This window comes from Hylobates moloch, unplaced genomic scaffold (assembly GCF_009828535.3).
Source record: "Hylobates moloch isolate HMO894 unplaced genomic scaffold, HMol_V3 SCAFFOLD_10, whole genome shotgun sequence".
Lineage (NCBI taxonomy): Eukaryota > Metazoa > Chordata > Mammalia > Primates > Hylobatidae > Hylobates > Hylobates moloch.
In genome coordinates, this window is record NW_026652285.1 from 24,672,662 (window position 1) to 24,696,516 (window position 23,855).

At 41.3% G+C, this 23,855-nt stretch overlaps 2 protein-coding genes across 2 annotated transcripts in view; one reads left to right on the forward strand and one right to left on the reverse strand.

Annotated features, from left to right (window-relative positions):
* LOC116475356 (keratin-associated protein 4-11-like) overlaps nt 1–23,855 on the forward strand; it is a 307,240-nt gene that overhangs the window by 201,864 nt on the left and 81,521 nt on the right.
* On the reverse strand, nt 14,211–22,718 carry KRT39 (keratin 39). The gene is made up of 7 exons (XM_032163563.1): nt 22,158–22,718; nt 20,235–20,317; nt 19,418–19,574; nt 18,188–18,349; nt 17,948–18,073; nt 16,074–16,294; nt 14,211–14,653 (listed from the first exon to the last, which is right to left on the reverse strand). Exons 1-7 carry the CDS (start codon nt 22,623–22,625, stop codon nt 14,395–14,397), a joined length of 1,476 nt encoding a protein of 491 aa, XP_032019454.1. The 5' UTR covers nt 22,626–22,718; the 3' UTR covers nt 14,211–14,394.

Below are 23,855 nucleotides of genomic sequence, written 5' to 3' on the forward strand. Positions count from 1 at the left end.
ACCGGAGCAGTGTACACTGTACCCAATGTGCAGTCTTTTATCCCTCACTCACTCCCACTCCTGCCTTTAAGGATCCTTCAGCCTCTAGATCCAACAGTTTAGTTTTATTTTGTTTGGCCTTTCAGTATTCTGTCAGATGACACAACCTATTATGTGAGGGTCTGCTCTGGGGTGCTTAGGAGCAGTTACCGATCTTTACCCATTTATACCTGGAATTCAGAGTTGCCAGTGCTCAGGAGACATAGCAATTTAGCACCATCACCAGTAGAGAAAACCTGGTTGTCAAGATCTTTTCACATAGCTGCGATGAAATCATCATCATCTGAGTGACATACTTATCATTCGGTACCTTGGTATAAGCCTGAGAAGAATGGGTTGGCCTAGCCCATCATACTAGTAGTTGACCCTCATTTATCATTATTACCTTCAGAGAAGGAGGGCACCTCCTCCTCCTTCCAGCTTCCTTCCTTTTCCAGCTGACACCAAACCTTTCTGAGGAGGCAAGTGATGTTTCAGCTAGATAACTTCTTTCAAAGGACTGCCAGAACACTCTGACTTAAGCCTGGTTTTAGAAAGATCCTTAAGTCCTTTTGCACTGCCTCTGTGCAAAAGGCCTATTGCGGTGATTTCATTCCCTTAACACAACAGCAGAAAAAACAGATCCCCACTAATGGGTGGGAAGTGCTGCTGCAAAGCTGAAACAATTTCGCTCTTCTTTTTCTCCTTATTATCATCTTAATCTGATGGACATGATACGTAATCAAATAAATCCTTTACACAAAGACCATTGTTAATGATCCTGGAATTAACCTGCGCTGTTAGCTTTAGTCCTCACTGGGCGTTACTTTCTTTTGCCTTAGGAGGAGATGTTTTGAGTTAACTGTGGTGTTGGTTGCTGAAACATCATCTCATGCAATTTGCTGAAGTCTTGTCCTTATAGGTTTTACCTTTAGCCCAGTGTGGTTCATGTTGCAGCAGGGCAAGAGTATGCAAGGCTGTTAGAAGGTCCTTGCTCCCAGCATTCTTCCCCACTTGATAGTTGTTGCCACCTGAAACTCAACCATGTATTTGTTTGGTTCACTCAAATATTGCTTCTTCTTCTTCGTTTTCCTTTCTTTTTTTTCTTTTTTTTTGAGACAGTCTTGATCTGTTGCCCAGGCTGGAGTGCACTGGCATGACCTCAGCTCACTGCAGTCTCCGCCCCACAGGTTCAAGCCTCCTGAGTAGCTGGGATTACAGGCGCCCACCACCATGCCCTGCTATTTTTTGTATTTTTGGTAGAGATGAGGTTTCACCATGTTGGCCAGGCTGGTCTCAAACTCCTGACCTCAAATGATCTGCCTGGCTCAGCCTCCCAAAGTGTTGAGATTACAGGCGTGAGCCACCGCATCCGGCCAATGTTGCTTCTTATTCAGAAACAAACCTTAATACATTGTTCACACAAAAAACCCATTGTTTGCCTTTTCATTCATTGAACAAATATTTAGTGAATGCCTACCCTGAGTGGAGCAGAGAAGGTGAGGAGGAGGGCAGGGTGAGAGGACGCCGGTGACGCACAGGACTCGGGGTCGTTCTGGGCTTTCTCAGCTCTGCTGAGTATTTTGATCTTCAACACAAGAGCTGTGGAAAATGAAGATTTTAAGCAGGGGAGTACTGCACTGTGATCTTCAAAAAGATCACCCTAGCTGTCTCATGGAGAATGAATGAGGGTGAGAGTGAAGGGGTGGGGATGGCTAGGAAAGGACAGCCCCTGTCCAGAAGAGAGACGATGGAAGTTTGCTTATTAATTTTGATTGATTTAGTAAGATATTCAGGGATATTAGAGTAACAGCACAGCATTAACTACTTTTCTGCCGTGAGAAAGAAGACATAATAAAAGTCAATTTATTATTGACTTTTATGGCACCTGTGGTGTGTATATGCTGCATTTGTTATTCGAGAGGATTGCATAATAGACACGGTGTCTATTATGGTACCTTAAACTGTACTTGTTTGATGTGTATCCTATTTAATGTGCTTTTAGACAAGAAGTAGAGTAATCATATGTTTTGCCAAAATATTTTTTTGTTCAAGGCTCTCAACTTGCTTTATGGACAAGTAACTACCATGATGGACTTTTTCTTATGGATGTAAGAACTAAGGCAGTGAAAGGAGGAAGACTTGCCTAAGGTTATGCAGTGAGTTAGTGGCGAAGGTGCCCTAGAGCCCAGTCCCTACGTAGCCACTGGTTCATATTTCACCCATGTGCTTACAGAGACTTTACCCGTGTGTACAGTGTCTTCTCACATTTACTTCTAGGTTTCTCCCTTCTATATGCGTGAATGCTGTTCTTATTACCTATTTTACTGCTTGTAGATTACTAATCACGACTTGATTTTTAGTTTGCGATACAGGTTTTTCTTTCCCCTTCCCTCCTTTCTTTTGGCTTGGAATATTTGCTTTTCAAAACTCTATTATTCTAACTAAAACTTTTTTGAAAAAAAATTTTTGAAGATCTTCTTGATGGTGACATTTTCTGCATCTTTGTTGCAGTTTGGACTAGTGGGAAGGATTTTGGGCTAGGGGGTTAAAGTACATGCTCTGCTGTTAACCCACCCACCTAGCAACATTAACCTCTCTGGTCTCAAAGTTCTTACCATGAAAATGAGACTGCCAATAATTTTCCTTTTAGTTTACAGGGTTGTTGTGGGGAGCGCATGAGTTAATGTACATACATAAGCTTTGTAATCTACATGTAATATATATATATTAGCTATGTAATAGGTGTGTACTTTACATACATGAGCCACATAATTGGTATGTAACAAACATACTTGAACTATGTAATTTGCAAGCAATGTACACACATGATACGTGTAATCTGTATGTAATATACATACAGAAGCTATGTAATAGGTCTGTAGTGTACGCATACAAGCTTTGTAATCTGTAGACTGCTGTGCAGAGATGAGGGCAGAGGAGGAGAATGATTAAAAAACACCTCTATTCCACCCTGCAGTCAGGATCCCACGAGTCTGGACAGAGGGGAGACCGATGAAGTTGTCAGGAAGTCACAAGGGCTAGATGAAAAAGTCTAGCCTAAAAGCTATAGTTCTGTCCCCAGATGAACTTAAGGAGAAACAGGAACTTCAGGAGTTTACATTTTACAAACTTAGTCCATGTAAAGGTCAGTCTAGATTTATGATGATGAATACCCTGGTTACCAGCTGTCAGTTCACATCCCAATTCTGCCATTGTTACCCAGTTCTTCGGTCTTTAATTTCCACAGCTGTGAACTGAGATTAATACTCAGCCCTGATTGATGGGGTTATTGTGGAAATGAAAGGAGATAATCTATGCATTATAATTAAAAAGTACTCAGTGGTACTATTACGAAAATGTGTCTGTGTGTGTTTGTGTGTGTATATGTGAGTGTGTTAGAATACTCTATTTTAGCTAGGTGAAATAAGCCTATATCTATGCTCTGGTTTTGGATACTTTTGCTGAGTAGTCATATATATTTTTATAGAGTGTTCTAAACTTACAGAATTTATTTGAATATGCTTTGTGGCTTTTAAAATTTCACTTTTCTATATAAATTATATCCCAAACATAATCCCCAATTTTTTGTTTTGCTATATTTTATTCTATTATCATGTTATCTGTTTAAAGTTATTTATATTTTAGGGCAGGCACTCTTTCCACCCTAGCAGTGAACTAATAGTTCTTCCCTAGGAAGGCTTGAGTTTCCAAATACAGGTGAAAGCCATTTCCAAATGCCTTCGGTTAGGTCACACTCTGGTCTTTTCCTTCTATCTCTGTCAATTAGGGAATAAATTATTGCAAAGTGTATACTGGTTAAAAAAAAAAAAGAGGAAGAGGCATTTTTTCATGATGGTTAAAAGTGCAGGATTTGGAGTCCCATGGTCCTGGGTGTGAATCCTGGCTCTGGCACTAACTATCTATGTGACTCTGGCTATGAACCTCTCATGCCTCACTTTCTTCATCTGCAAAATGGGTAGTTGAATAGCAAATACACATAGAGAACACTTAACACTTTAGCACATTGGAAGCACCCAGTAAATGTTAATTGTTATTATTGTTGCTGTAAAAAATGACCCCACAAGGTTATGGAGTATGTTTACATCTTCAAACTATTAGTTAAGATATAGCCTTAAACATATGCTCTCCTTATGTCAGTGTTCCCTGAGGGTTGAAGTACAACAGGGAAGCTTGATTGGTTCGTGAATTTAAACACTCGTGACTTTATTGCTTACTCCAGTTTTGGTTTTGGGGTTTTAGAGAGATAATACATGGGCTGTCTCTTTTCCCCTCCCTCTCTCTGTTTCCTTTGGTGTGGGAGGCAGAATAATGGTCCCCGAAAGATGCCCAGGTCCTAATACCCAGAGCCTGTGAATAGTTGATGTTACTTGGCAAAAAGGTAATTAAAGTCACAAATAGAATTAAGGTTGCTAATCAGCTGGCCTTAAAATAGGGAGAGTATCCTGAATTATTCAAGTGGGCCCAAGATAATCATAATGTCTTTAAAAGTGGAAGAGGGGCTGGGCACCGTGGCTCATGCCTGTAATCCGAGCACTTTAGGAGGCCGAGGTGGGTGGATCACGAGGTCAAGGGTTCGAGACCAGCCTGACCAAGATGGTGAAACCCCGTCTCTACTAAACAAACAAACAAACAAAAAACCCCACAAAAATTAGCTGGGCATGGTGGCACACGCCTGCATGCCTCCACACTTGTAATCCCAGCTACTCCGGAGGCTGAGGCAGGAGAATGGCTTGAACCCAGGAGGCGGAGGTTGCAGTGAGCCAAGATCATGTCACTGCGCACCAGCCTGGGCGACAGAGCGAGACTCCGTCTCAAAAAAAAGTGGAAGAGGGAAGTAGAAGATTTAGTCAGTGTTGGCAAAGGAGATGTGATGAAGGCAGAGTTAAGGGTGACGAGATCGCTGATGGTGAAGATGGAAGTGGTGGACAAGCCCAGGAATGTGGGCAGCCTCTGAAAGCTGGAAAAGTTTGGCAAGAAAACAAATCCCCCCAGGACTCCCAACACTTTGATTTTAGTACATTGAGTCCCAAGTCAGATTTCTGAAATAGAGAACAGTAAGATAGTAAATTCGTGTTATTTTGTGGTATTTTGAGCCATGGAATGCATGTTACTTTGTTACAGTGGCAGTAGAACATCGTAATGCGTGTGTGTCTGTGGGGGAAACATCCAATAGGAACTCTGGTGATAGATTTTTGCTGAAGATTTGCCAGGTCTGTCCTGCAGACCCTGGCTGAGCATCGGATGAAGGGAGTACTGGCATACAGGCATGCAGTGTAAGAGCAGCTAGGGGTCTGCTGGCACTTAGGGCCAAAGAGAGCAGCCGCGAACAGCCGAAGCTGCTTGCTTTTATTCAGTACAGACATAATGCCGAAAGCCTGGAGCAAACGCAATCTGTGGGTAATTAACATTATTGTTCCCCTTTTCAGGGAGCAGTCATGTGCACAGATTATCAAAGGTCGGTTTCTAGACAACCTAAGTAAACAAGCCTGTTTACGATAAATTCCCCTACACTTCCTTGTACCTACTCCTTGCCCTCTGCCTCAGGATCAGAGAACAGCTGCCTTCAGCTTATTCTTCCCTGAAGCTATGCAGAGCCTTCTGAACTTTCAGAAGGTTTGCATCCTTTCCCTATAGTTTCTCCCACCACTCTGACCAATCTCCTACAAGGATTAAATCAAGGTGAATAGAATATCTTTTCCATGTCATTTATAAAACATATTTTCCATACCCATGCTTAGTCTAGATCTTAAATTATTAGCATAACAGCAAAGACGGTTATAGTTACTATATTTCATAAACCCTAAAATGGCAAATTATAGGTGGATTTTTAAATTTTCAAATTAATATATATGATATACCTCAGAAAATTATAGAATTTAAATCACATTTAATTAAACATTTTACAAATAATTTTTATGGAGAAGCATACAATTACATAAAAGGGAGGCTGTTCCTGCAGATCCAGGGCACGTGGGAACCATCATTAGGGCAAATGTGAATATGTGTCTTTTATTTACAACCAAAGCCTATTTCCCTCCTGATCTCACCCTTTGTCCACAGCTCGTCTTTCATCCCTAATTATTATTTACTACATAGTCTTCGTGTCATTACTACAAAGAGATGGTGCTGTAACTGGGACGCTGGACATGGTCCCTGCAATCTTAGTCCCACTGTACATTCTGTTCCATGTAAGTGAGCTCCAAATGACCTCTTGGTTCTTCTTACTCTGCAGCCACAAAAACATATCCATTTTGCTCCCTCCTCTTTCTTATTTTGTCTATTTCTTCCAGTGCCTCTCCTGAATACACCAATATAGCATCTTCTGTTTTTCTCTGAACCCAACCCTTTTGATTTCATTTCTGATTACCATCCCCCTAATTATAATTTGTAGCCTTTCTTAAAAGGGACCCTGTGGGAGTGGGGGGGGCGGGCGGCGGGTGTGGTTGCTCACACCTGTAATCCCAGCACTTTGGGAGGCCGAGGCAGGTAGATCACCTGAGGTCAGGAGTTTGAGACCAGCCTGACCAACGTGGAGAAACTCTGTCTCTACTAAAAAAAAAATACAAAAATTGTCTTGGCATGGTGATGCATGCCTGTAATTCTAGCTACTTGGGAGGCCGAGGCAGGAGAATCACTTGAACCCAGGAGGTGGAGGTTGCGGTGAGCTGAGATCGTGCCATTGCACTCCAGCCTGGGCAACATGAGCAAAACTCCGTCTCAAAAAAAAAAAAAAAAGTGGAATCCTGGGGTTGGACTTTGGATATTTCATCCTATCAGCCTTGTGTCCTGTTACTCTTGGGATGGGTCAAAACCAGGAAGTCCCGTGCAGCTTTGGCAGCCCACAATTGCTGATGAAGCCACACATTGTTGGAAACATGAATATCAGGCATTCATTTTTTTGAGCCTATGCTTGCCATGAATATGAACTGAGTTAGAAATGAGACCTACACTTTCCTGGTGCTTCTCCATTCAAGACCTCTTGGCTTTATATCTAGTAGAGCAGGGCTATACTGTGCCAATCTTCTAGCAATGAACTTCACACAAATCCAACAACCTAATTGTTGTGGTTAGAATGAGAAGAGATGAAGATGCTGTTGAGTTAGGTCATCTGGTCTCTAAAGCAGAACTTCACAAGGTGATACTTTTTTGTGAAGTCACAGTGGTCTATGTCTGTTCTTAGGCTGGTGGGTTATTAGTGCACCAGAACAAAAGGGATTCTCAGGAGCTGACCCAGAGTAACCTGACTTTTAAGTGCCAGATGAAAGAGACAGAATGCAAACTTATTAATTTAACATTGAGAGATGATCCATTTTGCAACCACAGAGTTCCCAACTGCAAATCAATGCACCTTCTTTGTTGTACCTAAGAATTAGAGAAACCAAATTGTAATATGAAGGCTTTCGTCAAAAATGGAACTAGAAGAGGGATGTGGGGTCTTGAGGAATGAGGTTGAAGAACTGCCTCAAGTCCACACATGCTTAGATGGTGTTCATGAGTTCAATGTTGCTCCTTCCTGGATTGGGCTGGACACTGTTGAGTTGTGTTTTTAGGGCTCACTTTCTCTTTTTAAAACATTTTCTTAACCACTTGAACCACCAGGGATATGGCTCACCTTCTTTAGACCTCCAAGACAAGCATTATTTCCTTAATTCTTTATAGCTTTCATTAGGCTACATGTATGACATTGTCAAACTTGAGTAATTATTTGACTGGGCATTTGGAATAGAGGATTTGAGTTTGTTTAGATTTTGACTTTAACATTTACTAGCTGTGACACTGAGCAAATTGCTTAACTTCTGTAAGCCTTAGTTCACTTGTTAGTAATGTGGTAATAACCATAGTATGGTAGGGCCATTGTGAGAATTGAGTGAGATAATTCATGTAAAGCATATAGCACAATGTCTAGAGGCATAATATTTAATCAGTTTTTAATTGAATGAAAGAAGCGTTGCTCTTTCTACTTTTTGGCCCTAGGAGACACTGTGGCTTCTGTGCATCTGTGATTACTTTTATTATGTGTTGGCGGTGGAGAAGCCTTCCAGATGTTTTCTCCATTTACACCATAACCTGACTCCAGGAAACATCGGGGCCACAAGAGACAAGGGTAACAGATATTGTACTAGAAGAAGGGCCATCAGTCCTCTCTGAATTGCCCTGTGATTTCAGTTGTCCATAAAAGTGATCCTGTTACAGGGATGACTTCAAACTGTTCTCCCTTCTCCTCCGGGGCTATCTTCTTCCTACTGGCTGCAAAGCTTGTGAAGGTTGATACCTGATGGAGAGGTCCTTTACAACTGAGCTCCCTAACATGCTGGAAAACAGAAGAGTTGGACCTGTATGTGGTTTTTACTTTGGGTCAGGTGTGACTCAGCTTTCTTTTAAAAAGAAAGGTTCTATCCTTAATATAGCACTTTCATTAGTTATCAGAATGGCTTTGCATGACTACGCCATTGTCATTTGGCTCAAGTGAAATAATTCATGAGCTCTCATGTGATTGTTTTGCCAACTGAAGTGAGCTTCTCGAAGCAGTATAATGCAATCCTACTAACAAGGTTACTGGGTGCCAGGCATGCTCTAGGAGCTTTGCATGCATTAATTAATGATGTCATCTCAGCCCTATGAAGTAGATGCTATTAATAGCCCCATTTTAAAGATGAGGAAATAGAGAGGTTAAGTAACTTGTCCAAGATCTCATGGTATGTGGCAGGGCTGGGAATCAGAGACCCAGCTGGTCTAGATTCAAGTATGTATTATTAATCAGTGCATGATTCTACTTTTTAAACAAAGGTGGCCAAAGTTCTTTTCTAGGTTTTTCTAATACCTTTAAAGGGGTGCTTGTTCTGAGTTTTCATCCTAGTCTCCTTTCCCCGCTGAACTTACAGAGTCCTCTTACGTGGGTAGTAATTTTATTTACCTTCCACTGTGAGACTTCTCCCTGCAACTAGAGTCTATGCTGGGAGTGGGGATGGGGGTGTTTCTTAGAAAGTGGCAGTGAAGGAAGAGAACACAGTTATTTTTTTCCAGTCAATGGAAAATGAGCTGACAGACATTTATCCTCCACAGAAGTGCAGAGAAGGCCTTTTTACTCTTACATACAGTTGATGGGTAGTTCTTCATGACCAACTATCCAGGTTTAGAGATGTTCAGCCCAAAGTGTGGTCTCTCTCTAGGTCTTCTGGGTCAGTAGAGTTAGGCAGTTTCTTTAAGGGCCACAGATACCAAACGGGTGGATACAACCCTTTCCAGGTAACTCTCGAGCACTAGCTGGCCCAGTGGCCCTCCATAACGAGCTGTAATATTGGAAATTTTTGCTCCTGGATTAGAAGAAAGGCCTTTTTGATTCTTTTTTGTTTCTGGTTTTTTGTTTTTGGAGAAGGAAAAAGAGAAGGGGGTCCCAAACTTGCTCTCCTCCTGAAAAGAGTAAGAGAACTTACTGTCTGAGATGTTTTCTCCAGGTACGACTAGTATGTCCACCTTGACTATTGGGTTGTTCCAGAGAGAGAGAAGGAAAGAGCGGGGTGGGGCGGGGGGAGAGAGAGAGAGACAAAGAAAGAGAGAGGATCAAGAAAACATATTCAGAAATTTTGCTATTGCGATGCCTTCTTAAGATGTTTAGAAACATTGATATACATATTTTTCCCATGTGCATGTAAGTGGTAGCCTGTGGCTTAAAAGCATCACCTAGGAAAGCTCTCCAAATATGATGTTTAACCTGAAAGGATAATTACAGCAAACCTTTCAATGTTGCCAGACAGGGTTGTTCCTATTTGAACTGGGTGCGTGGGTGGTTCCCATGAAGCTTGTGAATCATTCATGAACACACTGATCAGATATTTCTAGCCAGCCCAATACCCAGAGGATTCATTTCCTATAAAAGACATTTGATCACAGTGTTGAAACAATGTGTTCAAGGTTTGCTTGCCCTGAGACTAACCCAAGGCTGTGTCATGGATGCTGATTGCCTCAGCCTAGAAATTCTTCCTAACCTAATATGGACCTATTCTCTTCTCTTTGGGGACCGTTTCCTTTTCTCTTGAATTTTAATGTTTCCCCCCTTCTCTCATTTAAAGTGGATGTTTGCTTTTAAAATGTGTTTTCATTATAAAAACTTTAATTTTAAATCAAAATGGACAGAAATAGGATAAACTTACTCAGGTAAGTGTCTGTTTCTGTCTAGAGTAAGATACTTTTCTTCACTGTTTGAAAAATGGAAATTACGGGAATTAATAACAACATAGAGTCATTATCTTCTAAAGAACGTGAAGGTATCACTGATACCATCCACTTGCCTTTAAAAGACACTGGCGAGAGGGGGTGGGGGCAGGTTGGAAGAGTTTTTTTGGTGTCAGTTCTTATTTACAGAGGTAGAAAGCTAGACATGATAAGTAATGTCAGAGCTTGTAAGAGAAGCTAAGGATATAAGCTTTGAAGGGTCCATGGTGAGTGCCCAGAGTCTAAGCACAGATAAGCCAAATGGTACTTCTGAGAATTAGAGCCTGAGGTCACTGTCTTGGGGTCCAGTGTTCTTTGCATTAGGCCTCAGTCCACACCTGTCCACTACAGATGTGCCTGGGAATGAAGAGAGGGAGGAGCAGAAGACAGGGAACAAGGAGAGTGAGGAGCAGAAGAAAAGAGCACTGGTCCTCTTGTTGACCACTGAGAACATGTACCATTCTCTCTGTGCCCCAGATTCTCCATCTATGACATTAAAAAGGCTATTAGCTGCCATCCAATACCTTCCCCATTCAAAAATCCACATATTCTGTGCATTTCTGGATGAGGGGTAAAGACTCCTTGGATGATTCTCACTGGAAGCTGTGATGAGCAAGCTGGAGAAGAGTGCTTTGAAGAGTTGAAAAGCAAGCTGTTGCTACTACAGATTATTTCTATTCTTGTGTCAGGTGCTATTCGACCTTTCTAAGGAAATAAAAGTACTGATAATTGACTCCCATTATTGTGTGGCATGGATGACTCAGTTAAATTTTCTGCCCAGCAGTTTCCTCATCTGTGAAATGGGGCTATTAATAATATCTACTTCATGATGGGGTTGTGAGGATTAAATGAGTTGATGGTATTTATTAAGTTATTGATCATTATTGATTAACTCCATTTTATAAACAGGTGAATAGACATGAAGTGGGGGAATCTTGCATGTGTGGTTGTCCGTCAAGCTATGCCCGAATCTAAAAGCCTCAAATAAGTCATCAAGTCATTCCGATCTTTAAGCCAAAAGCCCCCTGTCAGTGATAAAGCAGTGGCTTTTAATTCAGTGCACACACTTCAGCTGAGACTTTTGTTAAAATTTGGATTCCCAGGTCCCACACCTGGAGATGCAGATGCAGGAGGTCTGGGGTAAGGCCCAGGAATCTGAATGATACAGACTCCCCTATTAATGTGATTGCAGGCGGCTTCTGGGTCACACTGGAGAAATTTTGGTGGGAAGTCAGGTAAGGGGTTACCACTAACTGAACTCTGGAGGAAAAGTTTCTGGGTAGTCTCTTCTGAGCAGCAATTGCTGGAATTGGCTCTGGGAAGTAAGGATGCAGAGGGTGTGGGCTGTGTGCTGGGGGCAGGTGATGGGGGACAGTTAAGGGGTGAGAGGCAAGGAGAAAGGGGGAAGCATGGTTACTTACCTCTGTATTTGGAAGAGTTTAAACTAGCTATGACACAAAGTGGAGTCAACAAGAAGAAAGGAAAAAAATCTAGAAAAAATGTATCTAAAATATCTCCCTTTTTAAGAAATATAATTATGGACCCTCAGAGTGAGAAGCAGAGATATAGGATTTGACCTCAGGCTTTGGACAACATGCTGTGTTTCCTGATTCATGGTTGTCTTTCGAACTGTGCTAAAATTACACTTTCCCTCCCCACGAGCCCCTTTTCTGCTCCAGCTGCTGACTTATGCTGAACTGTCATAAAACCTTAAATTTCCTCCTGTGGCTGTGTAGGATACTTATTTAGCCTCCTAGTAAAAATCCAGACTTCTTATTGCCTTTAAAAGGTTTTACCACATGCATACAACCAGCAAATGGTTTTACATTCTCTTATACGAAGAAGACACTTAAAAAAAAAACAAAACTGCAAGGCTTCAAGTGGCTAACTCCCCTCTTTACTGTGCAGCTTATAATCATGTATGTTTTAAAACCATGAATGGCATAGGGGATATTTTGCTCTCCATAGGAGGAAGGCATCCTACTTCTAGGATAAACTGAAAATGGCACTGCTGCATCAGCTCAATCTTAGCTTGAGTCCAGCGAGATTCCTCAACCCTAATTTTGTAGCTCGGAGCAGATTTTAGTGTGGATGATATATATCAAGGTCCACCTGGGCCCAGCACTGAACCAGAAAGAAAGGAAGAAGGTGTTGATGGAAACGACATGTGTCTAGTTTTCAATACAGGGAATATGAATGCCCTTCTGCAAAGCACCTTACAGTTTACGAGACCCTTTCACCATCATTATTCCATTTTATCCTTGCAGCCGTGTGGTAGGCAGGGCTTATATTGTTATATCCTATTTACTCGAGGTCATACATGCACAGGCTGGATTGAGACTCTGTCTCAAGGTTTCTGAATCCCAGTTCCATGCTCTTTCCACATTTTCGTCCTGCAGCCTGAGATAGTACGTATTTAACTACTGACTGGAGGTACTCTGCCCACTCAGATGAGAGAGAAATTATTGATTAAAAAGAGGTCATTCTGGGAGTTCTGCATTCCATTTGCCTAGTGTAAGTTGCTACTTGTCTGGAGGAAGTAAATCATCGAGCTGTAAGTTACACAATGCATGTGTCTTTGATGTGGGCATCAGACATTGTCTCATTGATATGTGATACATACCCTAAGAATTGAAAAATGCTTTATTGAGTAAAATTGTGGGCCTGATCACAGGAAATCATGTTTTGTTTTTTTTTTCTCCCAAAAGTTAAACACTATTAAAACTCCAAAATCATGACTGGATAACTAAATTCATGAAGAAAGAATTTTAAAATGAGTTAATTACAAAAATAGGTCTAGAGCTGTAGCTAAAACCAAAACTTACATAAAAATTACGTTGGGTGGTGCTTTTCAGCATTCAAAGCAGTGTCACATAAACAATTTCATTTGATCTTCACAACAACCCTGTGAAGTAGGCATGATCCTCATTTAACAAACACAGAAATTAAATTTGATGAAGTCTAAATGTTTTCCCCAAGGTCACAGCTGGGAAATGCAGGTGTAGGACTTCAGGCCTTTTGACTTCCCGTCTGTGTTTGATTTTGAATTATTTCTTAAAACCTCTGGCATGTCCAATGATTATTGTCGGGAATGACTTACATATTCTGAGACTATCCTGTAAGAAGCTGTGATGATGGCTGGTATATAAATGATGCCTTCTCACATTGGGACTGCCTTGCACTTACAAGCAGCAATTATTCACTATTGCTTTTCTGCAAAATGTGTGGAGATTATGTCCGTTTATTCTGATGGATAGATTGAAGCAGGAATCTAAGCTATATTTTTTTTTTGTCACTCTTCACAGGGAGGGGAAGAAGGGTTATTTCTTGAGAGTTCCAGCTAAATGTTCCTTGTCAAACAATCAGAACAAACTCCCATTCCCTAAAGAACAGAAAGAGAAATAGCAAACGTTTAATGAAAAGACCCATGCTATTTCTTCAAAGTGTTCTAGATTCACTCCCCACAACTTATCTGATTCTCAAATAAAATATTTGGAGAGCCTAATAGGTCACAAAGTTTTGGAGACCATGGACATTTAAAAAAATATCTTTGGAAAGGTAAAGTATGTTAGTATAGATAAATCATAATTAAGACAGCAGAGTTTAATAGGATCCATACTTGTGACTATCTACACAAGGGAATTAAATATTAAAGATCTTTTCCCCTATTTATACTGTTCCCATGTATGTTTCTTTCTGTGTCCAAAGAAATTTAGAAGGGAAGGTTGTAGCTTTTCACCTTCAGGTGCCAGTGGCCAAAAACAACCCTAAACTTGTCTGACTGGCTCTAAGGAGGAATGTCAGTAAACAAGGCCTGAGTAAACAAGAGAGAGACCTGCCCATCAATCACCTGTATAGTCAAGCGATGCAGGCCATCTTCCTGGGTGCTTATAAATCAGTTCCCATCCCTCAGATAAATGCAAAATGTCCTTCCAGAGAAATGTAATTTATTATCATGTTAGCAGTGGTGAGTTAGGGAAGGAGCAGAGTAAAAGATATTCTACCTAGCAATGGGGACCCGCTGTAGTAGTAAGAAACTAAGTACCTTAAGGGACTGGGGAGTTTTCTTAAACCTCTCTGGCAGGAGCATGTGTTGGCCTCTGTTTCATAAATGTGGGTCATTTTCATCGCCTTGGGATGTTAGACTTTGGCAGGTCTGATGATGAAACAAGGCTGCACATGCTCGTAAGAAGAAATGACCTTCCCATCCTTAATCTCCTTGGTGATGGTGCAAATTTTAACCAGTATCCGGGACAGGGGTCCACAGGCATTGCAGTGCTCCTTTAAGCCACAGCGGGCTGAGGATGTGCAAGCTGGGGCTGTGCTTTCCATGGCTCCAGACTTACAAGATGTCCAAGGGGAAGGCTCACATTTGGTGGCACACAGGTAACAGGGACGCCTAAGGAAAAAAACAGAATTTTAGCTGTGATTGAGGGAAGGCGATGATGGTCATGGAGAAAAATGGTCGTGGCTAATTTTTTTAAACACTTGTTGCTCAAGACAAGTACATACTTCCAAATGCTTATTCATTCATTTCGTACTGTAGTTAGTGGAAGAAAAAGAATCAGATCAAATCCATTGGAAATCAGCATCCTAGGTTTAGAAATATTCGATTATGTAAGTTTCCATTAGTCAATACCATCACATTGTGGAAAGAATACTGCACTAGCAGTCAAAAGACTGGGGCAGAGACCGGCTCTGTCCTTTACCAGCTGGTGACCTCAGCTAAGTCATTTAACGCTCTCGAGCTTTAGTTTTTCATCTGCAGAATGGATATAATGGAAACTAAACCCACAGGAGCAACAGTGATAAGGAACAAGTTGAGGGCATTATTATCCAAGGAATGGAAATTAACCAGATATTTTTCTCATTGAGGAGTTAGTCACACTAATAGTGGTGGCCTGAACCCCAGCTATGAAAGAGTCCTCAATGTGTCATCAGGAAGCTTCAAAGTGCCTTCTGGCTGTCTGTGCAAAGTTTTTAGAGAACTGAAGTAAAAAGCAGTACATAGTAAACACTCTTTTTATAAACATAATCTTTCTTTGATGATTCGAGGTATTTTGGTATATGATCACGGCTCCTAAAGGTGACAGCATTGATGACCATTGTGCTTATATAATGTGGTCATGCCAATTAAAAGAATGCTGTGAAGAGTTCACTGATTATTTTTGGGAAGTAAGTCTCCTTTGCAATTGTAACTAAGTCTCTGGGGTTTCAGTTTGGACTGAGTTACTTCAAAGAACTCATCCTCTGGATATGTTTACTTATGGGTTGGTTAGCTTGTTATTGCTTACAAAAATTATAACTTTTATTTTTTAAAAAAGATGCTAAAACATACATGTGTACATGCTTCTGTTGGCCTCAAGGACTAGTGGCTAGATAGGGTTAGGGGTTTCAGCCTGAGCAGAATGTTCCTCCAAAGGAGCCTGGGTTGTTTTGTACAAGCTCATGAAAATCAGACGTTCATCTCAGTGGGGGAAATATCTGTAATGGTCACCAGGAATATTCATCTATGGGGAAATCATTTTTTCTCTAGTAATTTTTAAAACTTTAAGAAGGTAAGCAACCTATAAGAAATTAACCTGGCCCATGGGCTCTTTAGAACAGCTCAGGTTAGCCAACTCCTCAAATTTGGATGAGGTTACAATTGCAAGTCTTCCTCGTGGCACAACTTGAGAGGGTGTGTGGATGCCTCCGTCCAAGCTCCCTGTCACTGGCAAGAAGGTCAAACAAAGCACTTCACCTCTTTTGCCAGTGACAGTACATATACACGTTCATTTGCACTTCTTTGTCATAGAAGTTGTTGTTATTTTACGTACTTGCCATCCAGGCTCTCCAGAAGGCTGCGGTATGTGGTAATCTCACACTCCAGCCGGGACTTGATGTCCAGCAGGATCTCGTATTCTTGGTTCTGTCTTTCCAGGGCACACCGGATCTCTGCCAGCTGAGCCTCCAGGTTATCGATCAGACTCTGGATCTGGGTCAGCAAGGCTGTGTAGCGAGCCTCTGTCTCCGTTAGGATGCACTCTTGGGAATCTCTCTACCATGGAGAAGGATAGTAGGATTTATAATGATGACTCCTTTAAGCCCAGGTTATGTGTGACCTGTCTCATTTTAAAAAAATGGTTTCTTTGTGACACTACTGATAGATCTCCAAGCACTTTATTTATTGTTTCCTAATCAAATTAAATCCAAAACCCAAATGATCAACTATGCTAAAATCTGCTTTCCTTTGTCTCTTCCCTCTTTTTCTCTTTCTCTTTTTTGCTTCTCTGTAAGTATGTATTTCACTTTCTCTTTCTTGACCACCCAATAATCTTGAACCACACTTTCCTACTTAGGAGAGAAAAAGATAACTTATTGCACACCCAGGCATTAAAAATGCATTACTGGCTGGGCACAGTGGCTTATGCCTATAATCTCAGCACTTTGGGAGGCCAAGGTGGGTGGATCACAAGGTCAGGAGTTCAAGACCAGCCTGGCCAAGATGGCGAAACGCTGTCTCTACTAAAAATACAAAAAATTAGATGGGTGTGGTGGTGGGCGCCTGTAATCCCAGCTACTCGGGAGGCTGGGGCAGAGAATTGCTTGAACCCTGGAGGTGGAGGTTGTAGTGACCCGAGATCGTGCCACTGCTCTCCAGTCTGGGCGACAGAGCGAGACTCCATCTCAAAAAGAAAAAAAAAAAAAGCATTACCATGGCACTTCATTCAGTGAGTGTTTGTATCTTAAAAAAGGAAGAAAGCAATGTTTAACCATATACAATTTATCCACCAGATCAATTCCTTTATATGTAAAATATGAAAGTTGAAACTGATGAGTAAATTTCATTCCTGCTCTATCATTCTGTAAGTCTGTGGATAATGATGGGATTTTAGGTTTTAATAGCCTATTATTTGCATGATTATCCCAATTTTTATAGATGAGAAAACTGAGGTTCAAGTGGTTCAATATGTCGTCCAAGGTCGCATGACTAGCTGGTGACAAAACCAGTGTGGGGCAAGGTCTTCCTAAAACCCTTCACATCAGAGCATGTAAGCAATTCTCTACTTCAGAGAGGCATTATCATGAGACAGAATGGTACTGGCTTTGGAATCCAAACTCTGACTCAGACTCTTATTTCTTTTGTGACTTTGGACAAGTTTCTTAATGTCTCAGGATCTCAGTGTCTCTATTTATAAAATAGGTGGGCTGAAACTCACCTTGGATTTGCTTGGGAAAATCACTTAGCTCTTGGAGCCTCATCTGTAATTATGCCATCCCCCTCCTAGGATTACTTTATAAATCTCACGTGATAGCTTGTAAAAAATGCTTTGCATATAATAAAATGCTCTCCCAGTGTTTCCCAAAGTGTACTTCATGAATCATTAATACATGAGATGTTCTAAAAAAAAAAGGGGAGGATCCACAGTCAAATAAGTTTTGGAATGCTGAATACCATATATCCCCTTCTTGGAGATTCATGGTATATATTAGCTTATTAATGGCTCACAGGAAGGCACCCTGTTTAACCTTGGTTTAGTCCAGCATTTCCCAGACTTATTTGGCCACAGAGTTCTTTTTCAGCCATAGACCCTTTAACAAATGAGGAACTATTGTTCTGAGAGACACAGTTTGGGAAATACTGCAACACACAGGTGTAAGGGACTGTTGCCATCTTTGCTGAGCTAGGCTTGGTCAGCTTGCTCAGTACCATTCGATGCTGGGCCTGCAGTTCAACCTCCAGAGTGTTCACAGTGCGTCTCAATTCTATGATCTCCTTTTGGCAGCATTGCTGCTGTTGAGAGCTGGTCACCACTTGTTGATTCAGCTCCTCTATCTGAAACACACAACCAGAGACTGAGAATGTTATGGGAGGAAAACATGACTTTGATTAAAGGGCCCTAGAAATGCAGCATCAGCTTATTGTTTTTGACTTTTCTATTTCCCCCACCTGCGTGTTGAACCATTGTTCCACATCTTTGCGGTTTGTCTCCATGATGGACTCATATTGACATCTCATTTCTTGTAGAACCTGGTTTAGGTCAACAGAAGGAGCAGCAGTCACTTCAATGTCAAGTCTCTCCCCAAGCTGACACTGTAAAGAATTGATTTCCTAAGGAAAGAAAAAGAATGTGAAGTCACTTCGTGAACAGATGACCCCCTTGTGTTCTTGTTTCACTCTAACTGCTAGGATTTAGCTCAATTGTGTCTAACATATAGCCCACAACAAAGGAATACATGATTTACAGGTGTTATTGAGATGCTATAAAATGATTTAAGACTATTTCAGGTAGGACTGTGTGTTTAAATATGTGCAAAATTAAAAAAAATGAGTAGCAAGACCAGAGTTCCAAAAAATTTAGATCATTTCCAGGGCTGGATAATGGGTGAAACAGGATAAAGGTGGAATTGATCATGACAGATTATAGTCTCTATGGTGCAAATACGGGATTGTGCCAATATTGATTTGCACCAATATTGACTTGTACCAATGGGAGGTGGCAGAAGCCTGTGTAGGGATGCCTACAAACATGAGAAGACTGTAAGGACAGAAAAATTGGGTTCCTTCTTGTGGAAAAGCTGGAGGGGATGATGGAGGCCTTTCTTCCTCTTATGGCTCCAGATATTGTGTTGGAGCCAGTGGATTTGAAATACTACATTGAACCAGTGCTAGTAGCAGTAGGTATTTTCAGGCCTAAACCGGAGTAGTACATAGCAGTGATATGGTTTGGCTCTGTGTCCCCACCCAAATCTCATCTTGAATTGTAATTCCCATAATTCCCACGTGTCAAGGGAGGGAACTAGTGGGAGGTGATTGGATCATGGGGGTGGTGTCCCCATGCTGTTCTCAGGATAGTGAGTGAGTTCTCACAAGATCTGATAGTTTTATAAAGGGCTTTTCCCCCTTTGGTCTCTCTCTCTCTCTCCTGTTGCCAAGTGAGATGTGCCTGCTTCCCCTTAAGCCATGATTGTAAGTTTCCTGAGGCCTCCCCAGCCATGTGGAACTGTGACTCAATTACACCTCTTTCCTTTATAAATTACCTACTCTCAGGTATTTCTTTGTAGCAGTGTGAGAATGAACTAATACAAGTGGGCACACCCTTTTTCAGGTGCAACTCAAAGGAACTGATGCTACTTTTAGGGTCTTAGCTTGTGATTACTCTCTTGGTCTTTCTCTCACCTCTTTGTGGTTGTTCTTGAGGCAAAGGAGCTCCTCTTTCAGAGACTGGACTTGTGCCTCTAGGTCGGCCTTGCCCAGGGTCAGCACATTCAGGATATGCTTGAGGCCATTGGCATCTGCCTCTACCAGCTGGCGTAGAGACACCTCAGCTTCATACCTTTAAAAACCAGATGGGAAAAGAGAGACATCTGAAAGGAGATGATGCAAACCAAGCCAAGCAGAACTCTCATCTGCATTTTGCTCTGGGCACCTCACTTAGTGTATTTCTATTAGAAGTTTTATTCTCTTTGGAGGTGAAACCATTTGATATAGATGATAACTTAATTATTATTCCCAAATTAGTTTGCTAGGGGGATCTACATTGCTGTCCTTTGAGATATGGGAATTTATTGTCCTTCCTCTGCCCCTAGTGGCAATGCAATGTAAGTCAAGAAAGCACTGGATTAGGGCTCAGAAAACGTGGGTCCAAGTTTCGGTTTTGACTTGTACTAGTTATGCTTACCTTTGGGTGAGTAACAGCTTCACTAAGCCACACATTTCTCACCTTAAAGAGGGTAACAATATATTAGCCCTACCTATTTTACTGAACTATTGTGTAGGTAATCAAATGGGTTCACAAGTTAGAAACTGTAGGTACTGTATACATGTGAGCAGTTATTAATCTTAATCATTCATTGAAGTTGAAAGTCTGTTCTGGGCTTGTGCCAACATCATCTGGGGCAAGAGGGTTAGTAGACATGGGGACAATTTTGTTGAGGGCATCTCGGTCAGACTCAGGGTGGGCTCTGTCATTGACGACGGTGTTGGGTGGGCTTACTTGGCTCTCAAGTCATCTGCAGTCAGTTTGGTGTTGTCAATTTGCGAGACCAGTCTGGAATTCTCAGCCTTGGTACACAAGATCTAGAATTAAGAGATTGTACACACAAATGAAGCAAACACCAAAATTTCCTTCTTTAAGAACCAAGGGGCTTGTGTGTGTGTCAAGTAACAGGGGAAGGCTGAGTAGACTTTTTATTAATCTTCACAGCTATGCTCACAAAGCTTGGAAAACTTCAGAAAGTCAGATTTCCTGTCATTTTCCTAAAAGATCAGCAAAAAGTACTTAACTAGAAACTTTTAAGTATTTTTTTTGTTGTTGTTAAAATATAAAATCCAGGCCGAGCGCAGTGGCTCACCCCTGTAATATCAGCACTTGGGAAGCTGAGGGGGGCGGATCATGAGGTCAAGAGATCAAGACCATCCTGGCCAACATGGTGAAACCCTGTCTCTACTAAAGAATACAAAAATTGGCCAGGCACGGTGGCTCATGCTTGTAATCCCAGCACTTTAGGAGGCTGAAGCGGGTGCATCACGAGGTCGGGAGATCAAGACCATCCTGGCTAACACGGTGAAACCCCATTTCTACTAAAAATATATATATAAAAAAAATTAGCCGGGCGTGGTGGCGGGCGCCTATAGTCCCAGCTACTCGGGAGGCTGAGGTGGGAGAATGGCGTGAACCCAGGAGGCGGAGCTTGCAGTGAGCCGAGATCGTGCCACTGCACTCCAGCCTGGGAAACAGAGCGAGACTCCATCTCAAAAAAAAAAAAAAAAAATACAAAAATTATCTGGGTGTGGTGGCGTGTGCCTGTAGACTCAGCTACTTGAGAGGCTGAGGAGGGAGAATTTCTTGAACCCGGGAGCTGGAGGTTGCAGTGAGCAGAGATCGTGCCATTGCACTACAGCCTGGTGACAGAGTGAGACTCCATCTCAAAAAAAAAATAAATAAAAATAAAATAAAATAAAATAAAATCCATCCTAAATTTATATAAATACCATGATCCACTAGAATGTCAACTCCATGAGGGCAGGGACTTCTTAAAGGTCACCAATATTTTCCCAGAATCTAGAACAATGTTTGGCCCAATGTTGTTGCTGCTCAGTAAACATTTGTTGAATGAATAAAACTGAATAAATCCAGATGTGTAGTAGCAGAATACATCTGTGCATAACAAACTTAGGTTTGGTGTAGAAACAAACCAAGCAATGTGGAGATGATAACATAAGCATAAAAGGAGAAAAAGGTGGTGATGGTTGAAAAATGGATAAAAACTAAATTGTTTAGAACTCGGTAAAGCAAAATTTATTTTCTCTGATCTCTGTCTCCCTATTTTTATTTAAAAAATGGCAACAACTTGCTGTTAACATCTTTTGGTCCTGAGTTATCTAGTTATAATGGTACAGTGTATTTCTGGAGAAAGGAAACACCATGAGACTTCTTTTCGTTTTTGATTTTTAAAGACAGGGTCTCGCTTTTGTCTGGGCTGGAGTGCAGTGGCAGGATCTTGGCTCATGGCAGCCTCGACCTCTTGGGCTCCAGTGATCCTCCCACCTCAGCCTCCCAAGTAGCTGGGACCACAGGCATGTGCCACCATGCCCATCTAATTTTTTTTTTGTGTGTGTGTAGAGATGGAATTTCATCATGTTGCCCAGGCTGGTCTAGAACTCCTGGGCTCAAGTGATCTGTCTGCCTCAGCTTCCCAAAGTGTTAGGATTATAGGTGTGCATGACTGCGCCTGACCAGAAATACTATCAGACTCTGAATGCTGCCTCAAGATGACAATTCCACTCAAGAGATTTTTTTATTCTTCAAAAAATTTTTCAGCATCAACTGAACAAAAAATATTAAAGTTTAGCAAATAACTGTTGCTTGGAAACCATCAATTCACAACACGATTAAACAGGTTCCTAGGAATCTTACCTTCTGCTGGAGCTCCTCAATGGTAGTGTAGTAAGACAGGTAATCAGGACATAGAACAGGGAGCTCTTTGTTACTCTCTTCCTGGATTTTAGATTCCAGTTCAGCATTCTCTCGTTCTAGCATTCGCACCTTTTCCAGGTAGTTAGCAAGGCGCTTGTTCAAGATTTGCATGGTCTCCTTCTCATTACTGTTGATGCCTTCACCACACCAGCTGCAGTCATCCAGAGAGGAACGGGCGTTGAAGTTGTTCATTAGGTAGATGGGCTTGTGACAAAAGCAAGGAGTGGGTTGGCAGCCCTGGTCCCTGGGAGTTCTGAGAATGTAGCCAGCTGGTTGACAGTTGTTGACTTTAAGGCCACCAGGATGGCAGCGGTTGTTAGAAGAGATGGTACTAACATTTGTAATCCTAGAGCAGTCTTGACATGGGGTTGAAGGAGAATTGGTTGTTGTACAGCCCTTGGCATCCATAGTATGTGTCCAGCTTTAGTTTGTTTCCAGGTCTGTGGTCACCAGGATGAAAAGCTCAAGCCACCTCCACGGAGTCTGAATTCCAAGGCTCTTGGTGTTTTCCTCTTTGAAGTGCTTATATAGCCTCTCTTCTACGTGGTGTCACACAGGTGGGATGTTTTCCTTTCTCAGGTTTATATCAAATCCTGTAGGAACATCTTATTAGTCTGCTTTTTACTTGCTTAAGAAGAGTTATTTGTCTCATAAAAATGTGCATTTAGGCTGTTACTAAGTTATTACCCATCATAACTACTACTTGTCTATTGGACCCAGAGCTTCAACTTATGTCTTCAAAAGGAATTGTCGTAAGCATCCATTATTAAGCAGGTGTGAGTATATTAAGTTCATTACATTCTTGTTGACCTCTCCACTTGGCACTGAGCTTAACCAGGAATGAGTTCATCCTTCTTTTCCTTTCTTCTCTAGAAAAGGGAAACTATTAATGTCTAATAATTATTGGTAAACTTAGAAATCAGAAGTCAGTATTTCAGTTTGTTCTGCCCAAATGGTTTCCCCATTTTCAGCGTCAGGACAATGTGAGTATGAATTAAAATGTTAGTCTTTTAAAAGGCTTGTTTTAAAGATAATGGCTAGATTTATGTTTTAGTTTTCCATAAAATGTAATAACATAAAATAAAATATAAATAAAATATGAAATAAAATAAAAGCTATGGGGAAAAGGTAGGGTTTGATTGCTGATAAGAAATTTCTTGGAAAAGAGACTGGCTATCTTTTGGTTTTCTGAAGTCCACATTTTATAACATTTTTAGTGCTTGGTGTTTGCTTGTGGTATTACATTAGATAAAAATGTATCACAGTGTTGGTTTTTACCGGATGTTTAAATAGGATTCATTGAAAGGGGTGTGTTTTCTTTCTGAGGAATACTTACTCAGCATTTTCTTAAGAAAGTTACTTGTTCCTAATCCTTTATGGAGGCTCTAGGGGAACATCATTCTCTTACCTTTTCCAGCTTCTAGAGGCTGTCCACATTCTCAGCTAGTGGACCCTTTTCATCCTTTTTTTTTTTCTTGAATTATGAGATTTTTTGTACTTTAAGTTCTGGGATACATGTGCAGAACGTGCAGGTTTGCTACATAGGTATACAAGTGCCATGGTGGTTTGCTGCACCCATCAATCTGTCATCTACATTAGGTATTTCTCCTAATGCTATCCCTCCCCTAGCCCCCAACC

Excerpts from the sequence above, each read along its gene's own strand:
- KRT39 (XM_032163563.1), bottom strand. The coding sequence starts at position 22,625 with ATGGATGCCAAGGGCTGTACAACAACCAATTCTCCTTCAACCCCATGT. Across the intron at positions 20,318-22,157 it reads TTGAGGAGCTCCAGCAGAAG|ATCTTGTGTACCAAGGCTGA; the intron begins GTAAGATTCCTA and ends TCTTAATTCTAG. Across the intron at positions 18,350-19,417 it reads TCAAGAACAACCACAAAGAG|GAAATCAATTCTTTACAGTG; the intron begins GTGAGAGAAAGA and ends TTCTTTCCTTAG.